Source organism: Ambystoma mexicanum, chromosome 12, assembly GCF_040938575.1.
Source record: "Ambystoma mexicanum isolate Mex_15411 chromosome 12, UKY_AmexF1_1, whole genome shotgun sequence".
Classification (NCBI taxonomy): domain Eukaryota; kingdom Metazoa; phylum Chordata; class Amphibia; order Caudata; family Ambystomatidae; genus Ambystoma; species Ambystoma mexicanum.
The window spans coordinates 490192471-490211661 of NC_090936.1; the positions used below are offsets into that span (position 1 = coordinate 490192471).

Here is a 19191-nt window from a genome sequence, read left to right on the forward strand (position 1 = left end):
CACCCAGCAGTGCCTACAGGGAAATACCTGTAACCAGGCCAGATACAGTACCCCTTGCCTCAGTATGAACATGACCCAGACACACACCACTTGGATGGTAATGTCCCTTTTCCCATCGTGTCTTGGTAGGATAGCTCAGGGGCAATGTGCTCGCCTTGAAAGCAAACCGACACAGAGCACCACAGGTTTGATCCTCGGGTCCGCGCTTAGAAACCTCTGGGTATCTGCTATGCTCGAGTACCCCATGGATCCTTCTCCAGCACTGTGTCTCTTCAACGACCTCCCTGGTCTCCCTCGTGATTCCAAAAAACTGACTGGCCTCTGCATGCTCTTAGCGGTTCGGTCCATCCTTCTCTGCTGGCTTCGCCCCTTTCCCCCCACACATGCCCAATGGTTAAAGGCGGTTACTTGGGCCTCTGACACCGAGGAAATGTGGTCCCGCATGCAACCTACCCACTCCAGGCCCAGGGACATCTGGCTTAGATTCCGCTCCTACTTGTCCGACCTTGACATGACCCCGGTTACTTCTCCTCCACCTGCTTTTTCTCACTAGTCTGGGTACACCCCCCACATTACTTGATCAGCCTCCCCTCCTCGCATCTCGTTTGTAACTTTGTTTTGTAATCATTTAATGTACAATCTCCGCATGACTGTATCATGATGCGTATTGTCAATCTGTACCTGCTGGGCGCTGTTCGCCTGTTGTTTTGCTGCCATGCTGCCTAATAAAAAGAGTTTTAAAAAAAAAAAAAAAAAAAAAAAAAAAAAAGAAACCTCTGGGTATTAAGCGCGTCATAAATAACCTATCATCGTCGGTTTATGGTCATAAGACCGAAAAAAAAAATCTCGAAAAAAAAAGGCTGAAAAAAAAAGTCGCATTTTTTTATGACGTTTTTTATTCAAAATGGGGGGGTTCCCCCCAACCCCCCTTTTTTAATTTTTTTTTTTTTACCATTTAAATCCCGGACCCCAAAATAAATATATAATTAAAAAAATAGAAATTCGACTTTTTTTTCAGTCTTTTTTTTCGACCTTATTGTTAGTCGAGATTTGTTTTTCGAGATTTTGACCGACCACCATCATCATCATTACCTGCAGTACATTGCACATTGCTTCCTCCCTGTTTTCAAGTTGACTTTTCCGTCAGTTATATTACGTTTGATTTACCATTCAAGTAAATGGTGGACATCTGAGCATACAAAGTCCAAAATAGTAATCATTTAGGCTTATGCTGCTTAAAGTCTAACTGCTCACTCACAAGGAATTTGCTGACACATTTTTTCTACTCAGAATCAAAATCAGTGTTCAGGTGCCCTACAAATATTTGGACATTATGACTGAGCAAAACCAATACACTTAGGGGGCCAATTCACAAAGAGGTTACTATGCGTAACTCTGAGTTTCTCCTGGAAAGGAGTAACAGTGATCTCCTCTGGACATACACCTATTACGTCAGAGGTAAGTTAGAGTTACTCATGGTAACTTCTGTGTGAATTGGCTCAAAGATGCAATGTGCCAGTTTCTATGAATTGTGATTGTTTATAGACTTTGCCTATGAAATCAGACACATTATGGTTCCCAGGGAGAGCATGCGAAATTGATCAAAAGTTAAATCAATCTCATCTCAGAGTTTACCTGAGGTCACAAAGGTTTTAGGATTTTCAGAGGTCTAGTGTGTGCCTTACACTTTGAGAAAAACAGTAATAACATTTCCAAAACTGCACCTGTATTTTTTAAATTCCAAATTAACTGTTTCACAAAATTAAATGCGATTTCTCACTGGTTTCCAATGAACACATTGAGTCTGATTGGAGTACAATCCAAACAAACAACACTTTGCATAAAAACAGAAATTTCCAAAGGCGTACTTTAATAAATCCCTTTTAAAGCAAACTTCATCTGGGTATTGGGAATTGGCTGCACAAGTCACGTTTGTGAGTTGTAGGTTAACTTGATGAGTAAATTAACAAAATAGCATCTGCTTATAGAGGGCAGTCATATCTAACATATGCTTTACTCCCCTCACCCCGCCTCCCATGTTTTCTCTCTCTCTCTCTCTCTCTCTCTCTCTCTCTCTCTCTCACTCTCTCTCTCTCTCTCTCTCTCTCTCTCTCTCTCAGGAAGCTTCGTGTGCCTATGTGCTGATAGTCACAGCTGTGTACTGGGTCTCAGAAGCCGTGCCACTTGGAGCTGCTGCCCTCGTTCCAGCCTTCCTCTACCCACTCTTTGGAGTCCTGAAGTCTAGCGAGGTCAGATCTCAACTGGTCTTCATCTGTATTTTTGCTTTCTGCAGACCTTTAGACGGAGCTGAGAGTCCATATCCAACAGTTCCTTTAATCAGTAACGATATATATGGGTCTCGGCGTTCCGCCGATTCAAAGTGAGGTGAAAACTAGTGCTTGATAAGGGATCGACTCCTGATTTTGAAGTGTTTGCCAGCATCAGATAAGAAGAAACACTCCCACAGGTCTGTGTTAGTCATACACAGAGGAACTCCCTCAATCGCTCAGAGAGGATTGATTTGCTTATCCCCATCTTAGGGCCTGATTCACAGAAGTGTTTTACAATGGAGCAACACCATAGGAAAACATTCTGTCAAACAGGCCCTCAATCTTTTGTTTACCACATTTATAGCACACTTAAATTCCACATATGGGTCCTGGGTGCTCATTGCAAGTGGAGGTCAAAAGATGATTGATAAGAGATTAGACAATGTTTCTCAGTACTGCTAAACTGAAATAGCTTTCTATAATTAGAAGAAATAGAGAGAGAGAGGGTTCCATAGCACTGTGGCAAGCACAAAGAAAGCTCGACTACCTATGGGCACACAACTGAAAATAAGGACCTTAAAAAGAGGTAGGAAAGCTAATCGCAAATATTTAGAAGGGATTCATAATTCCGAATCTATGATGGATGAAGAGAAGGCTGAAATGAACACATGCTGTGTATGCAATAGAGAACTATTTCACAAAATGTTGGGTCTTTGTGAAGGTTGTTAATGATAACAAATGGTTGACTGGTGGGGTGCCTTTTATTATATGTATTGGTGTTGTTAAGTAATCAGCCTTCCTGTAGGCTAATTCAGAGCACTGATTAGGAATTTGGAGCAGGGTACGGAACGGTGATCATAAAATGGAGGATGCTCTAGGCGGGTGCAGGACCAAAAGCTCTTTCTGAAACTTTATGAGCTCCTTCTCAAGGGGGATGCCGAGAAGTAAGGAGTCCATAGCGATGCAACTTTTGTTTGGCCATTAGATTTAGGATAGCCAGGGGTACAGCCGTCTTGAGACTTTTGCACAAAAAATGTGTTTTGGATTTTGGTACATTAACGGGTGTTAATAACTTAAATTGGTCACTATGCTGTGGAACCTGTTAAGGCTGTCGGGGAAAATCCTAGCTTGATTGATACATTTCAAAAGGTTCTCTCTGGAAAATTGGGTTCCGTGAAGGGGTTTTGACACGGGATTGCGTTGAAAGGCTGTGTCAAGCCAGTACGGCACAGGGTGAGGTAACAACAACCATGAGTATTTCCCCTGCCACTGATACAATAGTGTTACTAGGTCAAGGTTGAACTGTAGCTAGGATCAAGTAAAGGAAGGTATGTGAGTAAGACAGAGCCATGGGTGAGGAGGGGAGACAGGCCAGTGGGTGCATCAACTAGTGATTTGGTCTGATGGAAAATGTACTTGGATATATATGTGCATGTCATTCATGGAGAATCAGTTTCGATGGCTGGCTCTGCGCTAGTGAGGATTTTCAGTTGAATATCAGAACGTTGTCCGCAAGCACCATGACAGAGATTCGGAGGATAGAACAAATAATTGGGAGGTATGTAAAGATGCAACTCTTCATCATGCTGCATCGTGTGACCCACCCAGAGGGAATGTGGTGGAAAAAGTACCAAATCGACTGTGATACAATAAACTGGCGGATGGCCTAGATGTAAAGCCTACTGCAACACAGCTTGCAAACACACTGCTTGATCGCATACAAGGAGAAGATATAATATGAACTATTTGAATGTATGAGACCAGATTATAAATTGTGCACTATAATATTATACTTGGAAGAGAACGTCGCCGCCCATGGATATATCTCTCTGAGCTGGGCATGGCGGGGACACATTAGGGCAGGAAATGGGACATTAGAGGACGGCCAATTGAACACTGCAATTAGGGTGGACGATGATGGTATGGCCAGGGATAGAAGTACTCACACTCTACGCCTAAACTGTACCCTTCTTGTTCCATAGACAGCTCATGGTGTGAGCCTTTCTTTGGGAAATGGCCTATGCCCTGGTCAAAGTCCAGAGCAATGTATTTATCTAGCAGAGAAGAATGTCCCCTGCATAGGACTAAGGCCTCTACCAGGTAACTAATAGCTGATTAGGATGCCCAGAGCCTATGATCAAGCCGACAAAAACAGCATTGCGTACCCACAGATAGTATGACAAACAGCAACCAGCTACAAAGGCAGCACCTTGCTTGTTGGCCAATCACTGATCAAGGGTGGGATTCAGAAACAAATGTCATTAACAAAATAGGGTGCTGGCTGCTGATAATATCGACCACACTGCACAAGCCTCTGATGTAAAAACGGTACCTTAGGAACATTACGGGGTAGGCACCCAGAGTATCAAAGTTTATATCCTGCAAGTGCAGCCTCTAAATTGAATTCCAAACTGGTACTTCCATGATGGAAGACCACATGTGACTGACTGCCATGAGACAAGCTAAACACAATGTTGGTATTGGGTAGACAATGCAAATTCATATCAAATCAGTTTCACCAGACAGAAAGGGAGGGCGCAGAGAAGGGAATTCAAGCTAGACATCTTGATAAACACAAGCGTACGCTCTTCCATTGCAACGAAATTCATCATCCAGTATAAGACCCAACAAAGAGTTAGATTCACACTTGAGCTGGAAGCAATCTGGTTAATCTGCCTGAAAAAGCAAAATACAAAACAAACCTTTTTGCATTTCTGATCCTCTTTTCCCCAAACCTTTCATTTTCGCTGCTGGCTCTATGAGCCCCATTACAATTCTGGCTTTGCGGTGAAAAGGTGGGTGGTGCAGTCAAACAAAGTGTCTGTAATTCTGTTACTGGCCCTTTTATGGTGGGGAATTGAATTACCACAACTTTTACAGCTTCACCAAATTCCGAGTTTGAAATTGAAGGTGAGGATTTACCTCCAGCAACATGTTGGAGGTAAATCCATGACAGTAATGCCATAAATCGGGTAGAATGACTGCGGTGGAATTACTGCTCATGGTAATTCTGCCAAAATCCCCATGGAGTCCCATGGATTTCAAAAATGGGGATTAACACCACCCTTCCACCACTTGGAATCCCATGGTCAAACTACAGGACCGGGTGGCGGTAACGGAAAGCAGGTTTTTAGGTAATTCATCAGATGTACTCCTGAATTACCACCAAACTTGCAATGAGGCCAACTTAAAACTATGATGATTGAAACAATGAACACTGTTATGATAACCCTTTTCAACCCTGGACTCATTTCTCTCCCCTCTCGCTCAAGATCAAGGGTTTAGGTAGATTTGACCGTATGCAATTCGTTTGCAGCAGTTTGACCGAAAAACAATTGCACACGAAAACGAATTTAAACACACATGCAGATTTTCTTTTGTTTTTTGTTTGTCCCCGCCTCCAATTTTAATGAAGCGGGGGGCACCCAGCACCCCCAAAATTGCTAAATACCAACCCTGGATAGCGGGGGACGCCCCCACAACCCCTGCTCTCCAGGGTTGCTATTTAACAATATATGTGGTCAAATTGGCCCAAAAGCGAAATCACCCATGTCAAATTCGACTAAATTGGTTGTTATTTTTTTTCTCGCTCAAATAGGCTAATACCAGGACAAGCACATGTTTCCATCCTTAAAACTGACCTCTTACACCAACGACATCCTCCTGCCCACAATACTTAAAAAACATACCGGTCCTACCCTAATGGATCTTCTTATAATAGTCACCGGGCCTCATAACGAGCTTGCCGGTCTGGATACAATGTTACGGGTAAGCTGCTGGTACCATTGTTTTCGGACCAGCAAACTCTGTGTTGTGCTCGCAGGTGCCTTTCATTCTGCCAGGTCTGACCTGGCGGAATGAAAGGAACCCGCAAGCACAGCATGTCAGATGCACCGGCACCGTTATAAACGGTGCCGGTGCATCTGACCTCCCCAATCCCATTGAGCATTATGGGGCTCAAATGGGAATGGAGAAGAATTTTTTCCAGCGCCCAGGAATCAGCAAATACTGGGTCCAGCAAGGCCGTAATGACCCTGTAATTGCCCATTTCTGGACACCGTAAAAAAATGAATACCGGCGGCAGCCGTGCCTGTATTACAGGCACGGCTACCACCAGTCTCGTAATGAGGCCCAATATTTCCCTTAGCGAGAGTACAACCCCAGATGCCTCAAAAACAGAGCTTAAATGCCAAGTCCTGAAAAACACTCCCGAAAGACCTAGCAAACTATCGGCTTCACTGTGAATGGCAATCTATCCTTCCAACAACACATCACAAAAAAGGTTCAAATCACTTGGTACTGGATCTCTCTACTCTGCAAAATCAAGCCCTTCCTCCAGCCCAAGGACTTCCAATTGGTTGTGTAGGCCTTAGTGATCTTGCATATAGACAGGGGTAATACCCTCCCCGCACAGCTCTGGGTGCCCACCAGTTCCATGTAATTCCCACAGAGTAAATTACTTCATGGTAATTTACTTCATGAAAAGTACTTCCAAATTATGCTTGGATTTTCTTTATGGGGGTTCCTGCCCAAATACCCCTTCCCCCTAGATAATCCTTAAAAAAACATAACCCTACCCTAACCCACCACCACCCCCTTTTACTGTTTACTCCCATATATATATATATATATATATCAGTGAAAAAACTTTGTTAAAGGGACGTTATGGTAAAGTTGCGCTACTAAAAACCTATGAAATTCAGTGAAAAAACTTTGTCAAAGGAACGTTATGGTTCCAAGTAAAACCGAAAAACCCTTGAAATTCGCCAGTTATGGTAAGCTAAGCAACCATAACTCGCGCCACCACCGTGCACTGCTAAGACTAACACCCAGGACATCAAAGATGACATCACAAATGTCATTGATGACATCACTGATGACATCACATGTGTATGTACTTTTCATGAAATATGTGTACAAGGGATTCTTATTATAATGTTGCGAAACAAGTGTCAAGGATCATTGCAATAAATATCATACCCTAATTAGTGCATTGAACGATGCATTGATATAAATAGCATTCTATTATGGGGTTCTATCTAGTATACTAAGCTACTGATACAGAAACATAACATGGTGTGCAGTGTACAAGATGAAGGTATAATATTCGTAATGTTAATATGTTAAATAATGAAATGATAATTGTTTTCTTAATAGATTTTTGTGTACTGTGAAATATGTAATACGTAGCTAATAAAACATTACTATAGACAAAACACAAAGACACAAGAACACATACCAATATGGGTATATACAGGGAAAGTGAAGTTAGCAAAAAAGCACAAGTAGTAGCAGAAACAATTCATAACTTAACTGATTATTTTCATGCAAATAAAGGATTGCTCTGTTTCAAGGCTGCTATTCACCCTATGTATATGTATCACTTGATGTGATTGGACCCACAGGGAAAGTACAGCCATAAAAAAAAACAACAGAACTATCAGAAAGTGCTCATAAGTCTATTGATTATCTTTATGCACAAAAAGGATTGCTGTCTTTCAAGCTTGAGTCTTCCCGTATGTATATGTTTCATATGATGTGACTGGACTCTAACAGAATTACTGTAAGAACCTACTTGAAGGATACGTCTACAAATAAAATAAAATGTTTAGTTTCTGACTGTTACTGAAGAAAACAATGTGGCCTAGATATGTCAGCAAAAGAAAAAAGAGTGAGCCAGACATGTGATGTCATCAATGATGTCATCAATGACATTTGTGATGTCATCTTTGATGTCCTGGGTGTTAGTCTTAGCAGTGCACGGGCATGAGCGGGGGGTGGGGGGTACAAGAGACAGACACGGGGCATGAGCAGGGGGTGGGGGGCAACAGGAGAGAGACACGGGGCATGAGCGGGGGGTGGGGTGGAACAAAAGAGACAGACACGGGGCATGAGCAGGGGGTGGGGGGCAACAGGAGAGAGACACAGGGCAGGAGCGGGGGGTGGGGGGCAACAGAAGACAGACACGGGGCATGAGCGGGTGTGAGGGCAACAGGAGACAGACACGGGGCATGAGCAGGGGGTGGGGGGGAACAGGAGACAGACACGGAGCATGAGCGGGGGGTGGGGAGAACAGGAGACAGACACAGGGCATGAGAGGGGGGTGGGGGGCAACAGGAGACAGACACGGGGCATGAGCGGGTGGGGGGAACCGGAGACAGACACGGGGCATGAGCGGGGGGGCAACAGGAGACAGACACGGGGCATGAGCGGGTGGTGGGGGGTACGGGAGACAGACATGGGGCATGAGCGGGGGGTGGGGGGTAACAGGAGAGAGACACGTGGCATGAGCGGGGGGTGGGGGGAACAGGAGACAGACACGGGGCATGAGCGGGGGGTGGGGGGAACAACAGAGACAGACACGGGGCATGAGCGGGGGGTGGAGGGCAACAGGAGACAGACACGGGGCATGAGCGGGGGGTGGGGGGCAACAGGAGACAGACACGGGGCATGAGTGGGGGGTGAGGGGCAACAGGAGACAGACACGGGGCATGAGCGGGGGGTGGGGGGCAACAAGAGACAGACACGGGGCATGAGCAGGGGGCGGGGGGCAACAGGAGAGACACGGGGCATGAGCGGGGGTGGGGGGCAACATGAGAGACACGGGACATGAGCGGGGGTGGGGGGAACAGGAGACAGACACGGGGCATGAGCGAGGGGTGGGGGGAACAGGAGACAGACACGGGGCATGAGTGGGGGGTGGGGGGAACAACAGACACGGGCATGAGCGGGGGGGTGGGGAGAACAGACACGGGGCATGAGCGGGGCGGTGGGGGGCAACAGGAGACAGACACGGGGCATGAGCGGGGGGTGGGAGGAACAGGAAAAAGACATGGGGCATGAGCAGGGGGTGGGGAGAACAGGAGACAAACACGGGGCATGAGCGAGGGGGGTGGGGGGCAACAAGAGAGAGACACGGGGCATGAGCGTGTGGGGGGAACAGGAGACAGACACGGGGCATGAGCGGGTGGGGGGAACAGGAGACAGACACAGGGCATGATCGGGAGGGGTGGGGAGCAACAGGAGATAGACACGGGGCATGAACAGGGGGTGGGGGGAACAGAACACAGACATGGGGCATGAGCGGGGTGTGGAGAGAACAGGAGACAGACACGGGGCATGAGCGGGGGGAACAGAAGACAGACATGGGGCATGAGCGGGGGTTGGGGGAAGGGGAGAGAGACACACGGGGCATGAGCGGGGGTGGGGGGAGGGAGAGAGATACACGGGGCATGAGCGGGGGGTGGGGGGAACAACAGAGACAGACACGGGGCATGAGCGGGGGGTGGAGGGCAACAGGAGACAGACACGGGGCATGAGCAGGGGGTGGGGGGCAACAGGAGAGACACTGGGCATGATCGGGGGTGGGAGCAACAGGAGAGACACGGGACATGAGCGGGGGTGGGGGGAACAGGAGACAGACACGGGGCATGAGCAAGGGGTGGGGGGAACAGGAGACAGACACGGGGCATGAGCGGGGGGTGGGGGAACAACAGACACGGGCATGAGCGGGGGGTGGGGAGAACAGACACGGGGCATGAGCGGGCGGTGGGGGGCAACAGGAGACAGACACGGGGCATGAGCGGGGGGTGGGAGGAACAGGAAAAAGACACGGGGCATGAGCAGGGGTTGGGGAGAACAGGAGACAAACACGGGGCATGAGCGGGGGGTGGGGGGCAACAAGAGAGAGACACGGGGCATGAGCGTGTGGGGGGAACAGGAGACAGACACGGGGCATGAGCGGGTGGGGGGAACAGGAGGGGGGAACAGGAGACAGACACGGGGCATGAGCGGGAGGGGTGGGGGGCAACAGGAGATAGACACGGGGCATGAGCGGGGGGTGGGGGTAACAGGACACAGACATGGGGCATGAGCGGGGTGTGGAGAGAACAGGAGACAGACACGGGGCATGAGCGGGGGGAACAGAAGACAGACATGGGGCATGAGCGGGGGGTATGGGAAGGGGAGAGAGACACACGGGGCATGAGCGAGGGTGGGGGGAGGGAGAGAGACACACGGGGCATGAGCGGGGGGTGGGCGGGAGGGAGAGAGACACATGGGGCATGAGCGGGGGTGGGGGGAGGGAGAGAGACACACGGGCATGAGCGGGGGGAACAGAAGACAGACATGGGGCATGAGCGGGGGGTGGAGGAAGGGGAGAGAGACACACGAGGCATGAGCGGGGGTGGGGGGAGGGAGAGAGACACACGGGGCATGAGCGGGGGTGGGGGGAGGGAGAGAGACACACGGGGCATGAGCGGGGGGTGGGAGGGAGGGAGAGAGATGCACGCGGCATGAGCGGGGGGTGGGGGGAGGGAGAGAGACACACGGGGCATGATCGGGGGTGGGCGGGAGGGGGAGAGACACTAGGGGCATGAGCGGGGGTGGGCGGGAGGGTGATAGACACTAGGGGCATGAGCGGGGATGGGCGGGAGATTGATAGACACGGGGCAAGAGCGGGGGTGGGCGGGGGGTGAAAGACACGGGGCAAGAGCGGGGGTGGGCGGTCGGGAGAAAGACACGGGGCAAGAGCGGGGGTGGGCGGGAGGGAGAAAGACACGGGGCAAGAGCGGGGGTGGGCGGGAGGGAGAAAGACACGGGGCAAGAGCGGGGGTGGGCGGGAGGGAGAAAGACATGGGGCAAGAGCGGGGGTGGGCGTGAGGGAGAAAGACACAAGGCAAGAGCGTGGGTGGGCGGCAGGGGGAAAGAGACGGGGCAAGAGCGGGGGTGGGAGGGAGGGGGAAAGACACGGGGCAAGAGCGGGGGTGGGCGGGAGGGGGAAAGACACGGGGCAAGAGCGGGGGTGGGCGGGAGGGGGAAAGACACGGGGCAAGAGCGGGGGTGGGCGGGAGGGGGAAAGACACGGGGCAAGAGCGGGGGTGGGCGGGAGGGGGAAAGACACAGGGCAAGAGCGGGGGTGGGCGGGAGGGGGAAAGACACGGGGCAAGAGTGGGGGTGGGCGGGAGGGGGAAAGACACGGGGCAAGAGTGGGGGTGGGCGGGAGGGGGAAAGACACGGGGCAACAGTGGGGGTGGGCGGGAGGGGGCAAGAGCGGGGGTGGACGGGAGGGGGAAAGAGACACGGGGCAAGAGCGGGGGTGGGCGGGAGGGGGAAAGAGACACGGGGCAAGAGCGGGGGTGGGCGGGAGGGGGAGAGACACATGGGGCATGAGCGGGGGTGGGGGGATTGAGAGAGACACACGGGGCATGAGCGGGGGAACAGAACACAGACATGGGGCATGAGCGGGGGGTGGGGAAGGGGAGAGAGACACACAAGGCATGAGCGGGGGTGGGAGGAGGGGGAGAGACAAACGGGGCATGAGCGGGGGGGTGGGCGGGAATGAGAGAGACACATTGGGCATGAGCGGGGGTGGGGGGAGGGAGAGAGACACACGGGGCATGAGCGGGGGGAACAGAAGACAGACATGGGGCATGAGTGGGGGGTGGGGGAAGGGGAGAGAGACACACGGGGCATGAGCGGGGGTGGGGGGAGGGAGAGAGATACACGGGGCATGAGCGGGGGTTGGTGGGAGGGAGAGAGATACACGGGGCATGAGCGGGGGTGGGGGGAGGGAGAGAGACACACGGGGCATGAGCGGGGGGTGGGTGGGAGGGAGAGAGACACACGGGGCATGAGCGGGGGGTGGGCGGGAGGGAGAGAGACACACGGGGCATGAGCGGGGGTGGGGGGAGGGAGAGAGACACACGGGGCATGAGCGGGAGGTGGGGGGGGAGGGAGAGAGACGCACGCGGCATGAGCAGGGGCTGGGGGGTAGGGAGAGAGACACACGGGGCATGATCGGGGTGGGCGGAAGGGGGAAAGACACGGGGCAAGAGCGGGGGTGGGCGGGAGGGGGAAAGACACGGGGCAAGAGCGGGGGTGGGCGGGAGGGGGAAAGACACAGGGCAAGAGCGGGGGTGGGCGGGAGGGGGAAAGACACGGGGCAAGAGTGGGGGTGGGCGGGAGGGGGAAAGACACGGGGCAAGAGTGGGGGTGGGCGGGAGGGGGAAAGACACGGGGCAACAGTGGGGGTGGGCGGGAGGGGGCAAGAGCGGGGGTGGACGGGAGGGGGAAAGAGACACGGGGCAAGAGCGGGGGTGGGCAGGAGGGGGAAAGAGACACGGGGCAAGAGCGGGGGTGGGCGGGAGGGGGAGAGACACATGGGGCATGAGCGGGGGTGGGGGGAGGGGGAAAGACACGGGGCAAGAGTGGGGGTGGGCGGGAGGGGGAAAGACATGGGGCAAGAGTGGGGGTGGGCAGGAGGGGGAAAGAGACACGGGGCAAGAGCGGGGGTGGGTGGGAGGGGGAAAGAGACACGGGGCAAGAGCGGGGGTGGGCGGGAGGGGGAAAGAGACACGGGCAAGAGCGGGTGTGGGCGGGAGGGGGAAAGAGACACGGGCCAAGATCGGGGGTGGGCGGGAGGGGGAAAGAGACACGGGGCAAGAGCGGGGGTGGGCGGGAGGGGGAAAGAGACACGGGGCAAGAGCGGGGGTGGGCGGGAGGGGGAAAGAGACACGGGGCAAGAGCGGGGGTGGGCGGGAGGGGGAAAGACACACGGGGCAAGAGCGGGGGTGGGGGGGTGGGAGACAGACACATGGGGCAAGAGCGGGGGTGGGGGGTAGGGAGACAGACACACGAGGCATGAGCGGGGGGTGGGGGAAGGGGAGAGACACGCGGGGCATGAGCGGGGGGTGGGCGGGAGGGGGAGAGACACACGGGGCATGGGTGGGGGGGGAGAGAGACACAGGGCATGAGTGGGGGGTGGGGGAAGGAGAGAGAGAGACATGTGGGGCATGAGCGGGGGGTGGGCGGGAGGGGGAGAGACACACGGGGCGTGAGCGGGGGTGGGGGGGAGGGAGAGAGACACACGGGACATGAGTGGGGGGTGGGCGGCGGGTGGGGAGAGACACACGGACATGAGCGGGGGTGGGCAGGAGGGGGAGAGACACACGGGGCATGAGCGGGGGGTGGGCGGCGGGTGGGGAGAGACACACGGACATGAGCGGGGGTGGGGGGAGACACACGGACATGAGCAGGGGGTGGGCGGCAGGTGTTGAGAGACATACGGACATGAGCGGGGGGTGGGCGGCGGGTGGGGAGAGACACACGGACATGAGCGGGCGGCGGGTGGGGAGAAACACACAGACATGAGCAGCGGGTGGGAGAGACACACGGGGGTGGGAGAGACACACGGGGCAAGAGCGGGGGGTGGGCGGTTGGGAGAGACGAGCAGGGCACGAGCGGGGCATGAGCGGGGCATGAGCCGGGGGTGGGTGGGAGTACGAAAGACACACGGACATGAGCGGGGGGTGGGCGGGAGGGAGAAAGACACACGGACATGAGCGGGGGGTGGGCGGGAGGGAGGGAGAAAGACACACAGACATGAGCCGGCGGTGGGCGGGAGGGAGAAAGACACACGGACATGAGCGGGGGGTGGGAGGAACAAGAGACAGACACGGGCATGAGCGGGGGTGGGGGACTTACTGTGCAGGCGGGATACAAAGCCTCTCATGCGAGGAACAAAGATGGTGGGCGTCTCTGAAGCCAGACGCACTGCACGCTTTCACGCATCCAATGAGAGAGCGAACACAGATATCACTAATTTTTTTCACTTACATTTTTGTCATTTTTTTAAAAACTACTGGACGGATTTACACCAAATAATGCAAAGCACGCTTTCGGGACCAAGCCGCCGCTCCTGCCGCTAATTTGGTGTAAATCCGTCCAGCGGTTTGGGCTGTAGGTGTGAGCAAAGTTTTTTCCCATTATGTCTATGGGAAAAAAAAAAGTTTTGGGACCCCCCTATAACTTTCCCCCCCCTGGACGAATCCTCACCAAACTTTGCAAAAAAATTCAGAGTGACCCAAATACTTTTTTTGCAAAGTTTGGTGAGGATCCGTCCAGGGAGAGCAAAGTTATAAGCCGCCCAAAAAGTGCTCTTTCTATGGAAACAGCAGCTTAACCATAACTACATGGCCACTACCTTGGCCATGTAATATGTACACATTTAAAATACATTTTGAATTAATTTCTACAAAGTAAATGACCACAAAGTAATTTACTTCATGGAAAAAACTGGAGACTGTGCTCACCTGTCCCCCCTCAAAGCAGACCACCATGCCTTTCCTCACCTCATCACTGGCTCTAAGAAATATGACTACATCAGCCCCGCCATGCACAAATTACATTGGCTTCCCATCCAAGCTAGGATATGGTTCAAAACTGCATGCCTCATATACAGGGCAACCAGCACCAACATGCCCATCAGATGGTCAAACTAAAACCATCTGATGCCAAATGGCCATCTTGCAGTAAAACCACCTCAAGACTGGAAACTAGACTGGATTGAAAGGAGAAAACTACAAAACAGCTCTTCTCATGCTTCACTTGGGTCCTCTATCCATCCATCCAGATGTCAATCCAGACCGCTCCAGGTTTTTTTTAGTTTAGGAAAGAATTGAAGACCTGGCTCTTCCAACAATGCCTTGGTGTTACCTATATCCAATATTGGGGCTATTGTGTTCATGCCTCCATCCATATACTGCACTGTGATAATAATTAGTCATGTTTTCTTAATGACTTGTTACATTCTCACTAGTGAAGATGGTCATTCCCCAAACTGCAATATAGACCAATAATAATAAGGACACACCCCAGTAGGGAATGAGACCAGGAGAATGGTTGTGAGGAAAATAAAGTCTTTATAAAGATATATGCATGCAGAGGACTTTGCAGCCACGAGAGCGCTCTGACCAAAATACAGATTACAATACATTATATACTTTGGAATCGTCACCAGTGACAATTCACTATAGGTACATTGAGTTACAGTTGGATTGGTGGACAACAAGGTTACAGTATGGCAGTATAGGGGCCGGCTGGTGCAGGGCTGTTGCTTCGAGCGGCACGTGGTCAGTTGGGCTCATCTAGGTGGTGTGAGGGTCAGCTCGGTTCCATGAGGAGAGGTCATTCTGTCTAAGCTAAGCTGCATGCTATCTCTGGACATGCAATGAATAATACAAAGTATAAGCTACGTTCTGGTATGTGAGGACACCAGTAAATTAAAGATATTTATTTACACATTCCGACCTCAGGCTTCTGTAGTGGAAGGGGTCCGATGGCCTTGCCCCCCAGGTGCGTTATCGGTGACTCGATCTGAGATTTATTTGCCATGACACCCCAGCGCTTCAGGGAGTGAATTGATAGGTGTTAGTCGTAGGCGGGATATATGATGACACAAGACCAGTTATATTGGGGGCCCTCTAGGGTGGTCAGTGGGGAAGGGTCACACTTCTGCTACATCAAAAGAGAACATGGAGGTCCAAAGGGTTGAGTCAACAATAATTTCCAAAGGTGGGGGTGAAGGGAGCAGGAGCAGATTTGTGAGGACAGTTGGGCCGGAAGAGAAATTCACCACCAGTCACATACAGGGCAATGAGCTCAGAGGAAGGACAACAGAATACAGTTTCTGTGTGCAATAATTCACGCCAGTGCATCCGTGAGAAAGTGGCCTGGGTGGCACAGACACCGGAGGAGGTGGTGGGGGCTATCTGTGTGCTCGGCACTGCAAAGGGGAGAGAAGGCTTCGCAGGGCTCGTGAGGCGGCCTATTTCAAAAATGGAGTCGAATTATGCACAAAATGGAGTCCTAATGTGTCTTGCAGTAGCCCCGCTTCCACTGCAACCAGGGAAGGGCAAGGAGAACGTCTCCCCATTATTGCATGAGTATTAAGTCTCTTTTGTGCCGAATGTACGGGGGGGCAAATCGACCCGTCTTCCCTTACACTACCAATGCATTGCTCTACGACCTGTACAGTGTTCCATTGCTTCTGAGCTACATTTGCACAACACAAATGTAAATAATAATAATAATAATAATAATAATAATAATAATAATAATAATAATAATAACGTGGAATATAAACATTCTGAACAACCCAGTTAAGAGGAAGAAGGTTCTTATGACTTAGAAGAAAAAGAAGATAGACGTTGCTTTGCTGTAAGAGACTGATTTAGTTCATGCTGAGTTGACAAAACTATGCCGAGAGTGTGCAGCGTAGGATTTCATAGCAGCCACAATATGTGCACAAGGGGGTTAGTTTCCCCGTTCATAAAAAACACAAGGTCCAAACTATTATTTCAGAAGATGTTAGAGATGGCAAAGTGGTGCTCTCCTCATTTGGGCTGAATGGGACCACGATGAGTGCTTATGTACCCAAAACAAGGGGGGTTCTGGGAGTCCCTCTACCGGCACAAACACAGCCCATTAACCTGTTCATGGGTGGAGGGTCCCCGGGAGATTCTCAACCAAGTATTTAGCTCACTGTCCTTTTCCCAGAAGAGAATTATCCCTGCATATCAGTCTTTGCCCTGCCCAGGCACAGTCCAGCACCGAAAAGGCAAAGACTCCCAGAACCCACTTTGTTTTGCGTAATAAGTAACTTTGGGTTTCACCCTAAGTTACCAGGGGAATCCAGACATGGACTCCTTGCTCACTGTTCTTAGAGAGGCACAGCTCCACCTCACTAATGAGGCCCGACTATGCCAAAACACGTGTCTGGGGTTGCTGCTGGTACACTTGTTCAGAGGAGAATTGCCTAGCATTTTGGTGCTGGACTGCCCCTGGGCAGGACAAAGACTGATATGTAGGGATATTTCTCCTCTGTGAAAGGGACAGTGAGCTAAAGACTTGGTTGAGACTCTCCTGGGGGCCATCCAACCAAGAACAGGTCAATGGGCCATGTTTGTGCCCGTAGAGGGACTCCCAGAACACTCTTTGCTTTGCTCATGTACACAGTTTGAGGCCTGTTAGCACACTGATGAGCCTTGAAGAAGCACTCACTTCACTAAATTGTAACAACATCATCATAGGTGGTGAGATTAATATATGTCCAGGCAGTATTCTAAGTCAAGATAGCTTAGCCAGAATCCACAATCAGAAGAATTGAAACACCTGTCCAATGTCAGTGATCTATTGAGTATGCCAGACAGAGAATGCTGACCCCAACCAAATGGTATTAAACTTAAATTTCGAAAACCCACCAATCACTTTCAAGAACATACCTCGTATTTATTTATTTATTTATTTATTTATTTATTTATGTCATTTGTTGATAGCGCCCAAACCCAGAAGTATCACAGCGCGAGGTTACATTGGTAGGAAAAAGACAATTGGACAATTGACGTAGAACAGTTGCTGGGTTACTTTATACATTGGTAAGAACAAGACAGTTGAAAATAGAACAGTTGCTGGGTTACAATATTAGTAAGGTTGCAGCAGTAATGGTAAGTAGGTAGTTTTTTTACGGAAGATCAAGAAAGATGGCTCGTCTTTGATAAATGGAGGTAGAGCATTCCAAAGAGTGGAACCAATAAATGTGAAGCTGGCTCCTCCCTGACAAATTGTATTTTTTAAATGTATTTGTATTTATTTACAAGATAGAGTTCTAACAAATAACTCTAAACAGAATATATTTGGGCACATGGCTGCCTTAGGACAATTCTAGGTTGATTTATGACTGACAAAAAACAGTTCTCCTAATGGGTTTTGGTAGAGATGGGGAAGTAAATGAGCAGCGCACTATGGTCATAGACACAGGGGCGGAAAGGGAGTAGCTACAATTTATACAGTACATGTTTAGATATAGCACAACAGAGTTCATTAGAAGCACAGGAGAGAGAGTGAGGGATGGGGGAAGAAGCAAAGGGTGAGGGTCTGAACACTCAAGGGAAAACAGTTGATTTGTAGTGCCATCGTAAAGGCGCCACAAGTGGCAATGGGTTCCGCCATAATGCATGGAATAAGCAACATGTTGATTTCAGACCACGCCCCAGTTGACTAGTCTCAAAGAAATGCCGAGTTCCAATGTGGCATCTTTATAAAATAACTCTGGAGATCCGGAAAATGAACATCCAACCTGCAACCTTTCTGAACACAAATAAAAGTTCAGTGAGCAGATTGTACACCCGCTGACACTCTTAAATGCATACTCCATCACAGTGCAGAAGGAAGAGCCATCCAAAAACAAGGAAAAGAAATGAGCCAGGCTGATAAAAACTCGTGACCAACATGGAGTCCAGGAGAAAAGCAGAAGGGGTGTCCACGCAGCCGAGGGGACATTTGGAACATGTGGAATATGGTTTAAACAAGACATACTCATGCAAAGGGAATATGCACTGTTCAGAACAAGGCACACATATTGGGAAGGTGGAGAGAGATGAGCACATTATTGGAGCACAGACTGAAAAAACAGACATCAGAAAAAGATGCAAACCATATCATACAAACGATAGGAGGGTTAACACAGCATTTAAACATACTACAAAGAGCTCTCAATAGACAAGTTGAATTTAAACAAAAATAAAATGAGGAGATTCCTGGACGACGTTAATCTTGTAAGAGGGGCTGATGCAAAAAGAAAATATATCTGAACAGTTATATTGTGAGGAGGAGGTAATGTGATGCTTTAAGTAGCTCAAATGGTGAATAGCCCGGGGCCCAGACAGCTTTAATGACAATTTTTACACAGAATTTGCCAAACCTCTAGTACAGAGAGGAGACAATGCCACAGGTGAATGGCATAGAAATAGCGCAATGAAATAATCACTTTTAATGACCTACCAAATGTTCAGGAGATGTCCCTATGAAAACGTACTTGGATCAAAAAGGCTCTACCGAGCACCAAGAAATTGCTGGTCACCAGAAGCTGTCACAGCCTTCAAATTGATTCTTGCCTGACAGAGACTTTAGAATTCTTACTTTATATAGAATATTTCACAGACTTAATCACAGAGAGAACACGTTTCGAGAGATCTGGAATTCCTTCCTAGAACTTCAGTGTATGTCTGAAGAAGGCGATAATAAACAAAATGCCCCTGAAGGTAACTAAAGTTGTCACTTGAGTTCATGGACATCGATGTAC

General features: G+C 50.4%; 1 protein-coding gene across 3 annotated transcripts in view; it reads left to right on the plus strand.

Annotated features, from left to right (window-relative positions):
• SLC13A4 (solute carrier family 13 member 4) overlaps positions 1-19191 on the plus strand; it is a 344476-nt gene that overhangs the window by 19093 nt on the left and 306192 nt on the right. For 2 of the 3 annotated variants that reach the window (XM_069628767.1, XM_069628768.1), the window contains exon 2: positions 2121-2249. The exons of the other annotated variant lie outside the window; for it this stretch is intronic. In XM_069628767.1, the coding sequence (XP_069484868.1) occupies positions 2121-2249 (129 nt within the window). The remainder of the gene's footprint in view (positions 1-2120; positions 2250-19191) is intronic. 3 annotated transcript variants of the gene reach the window in all.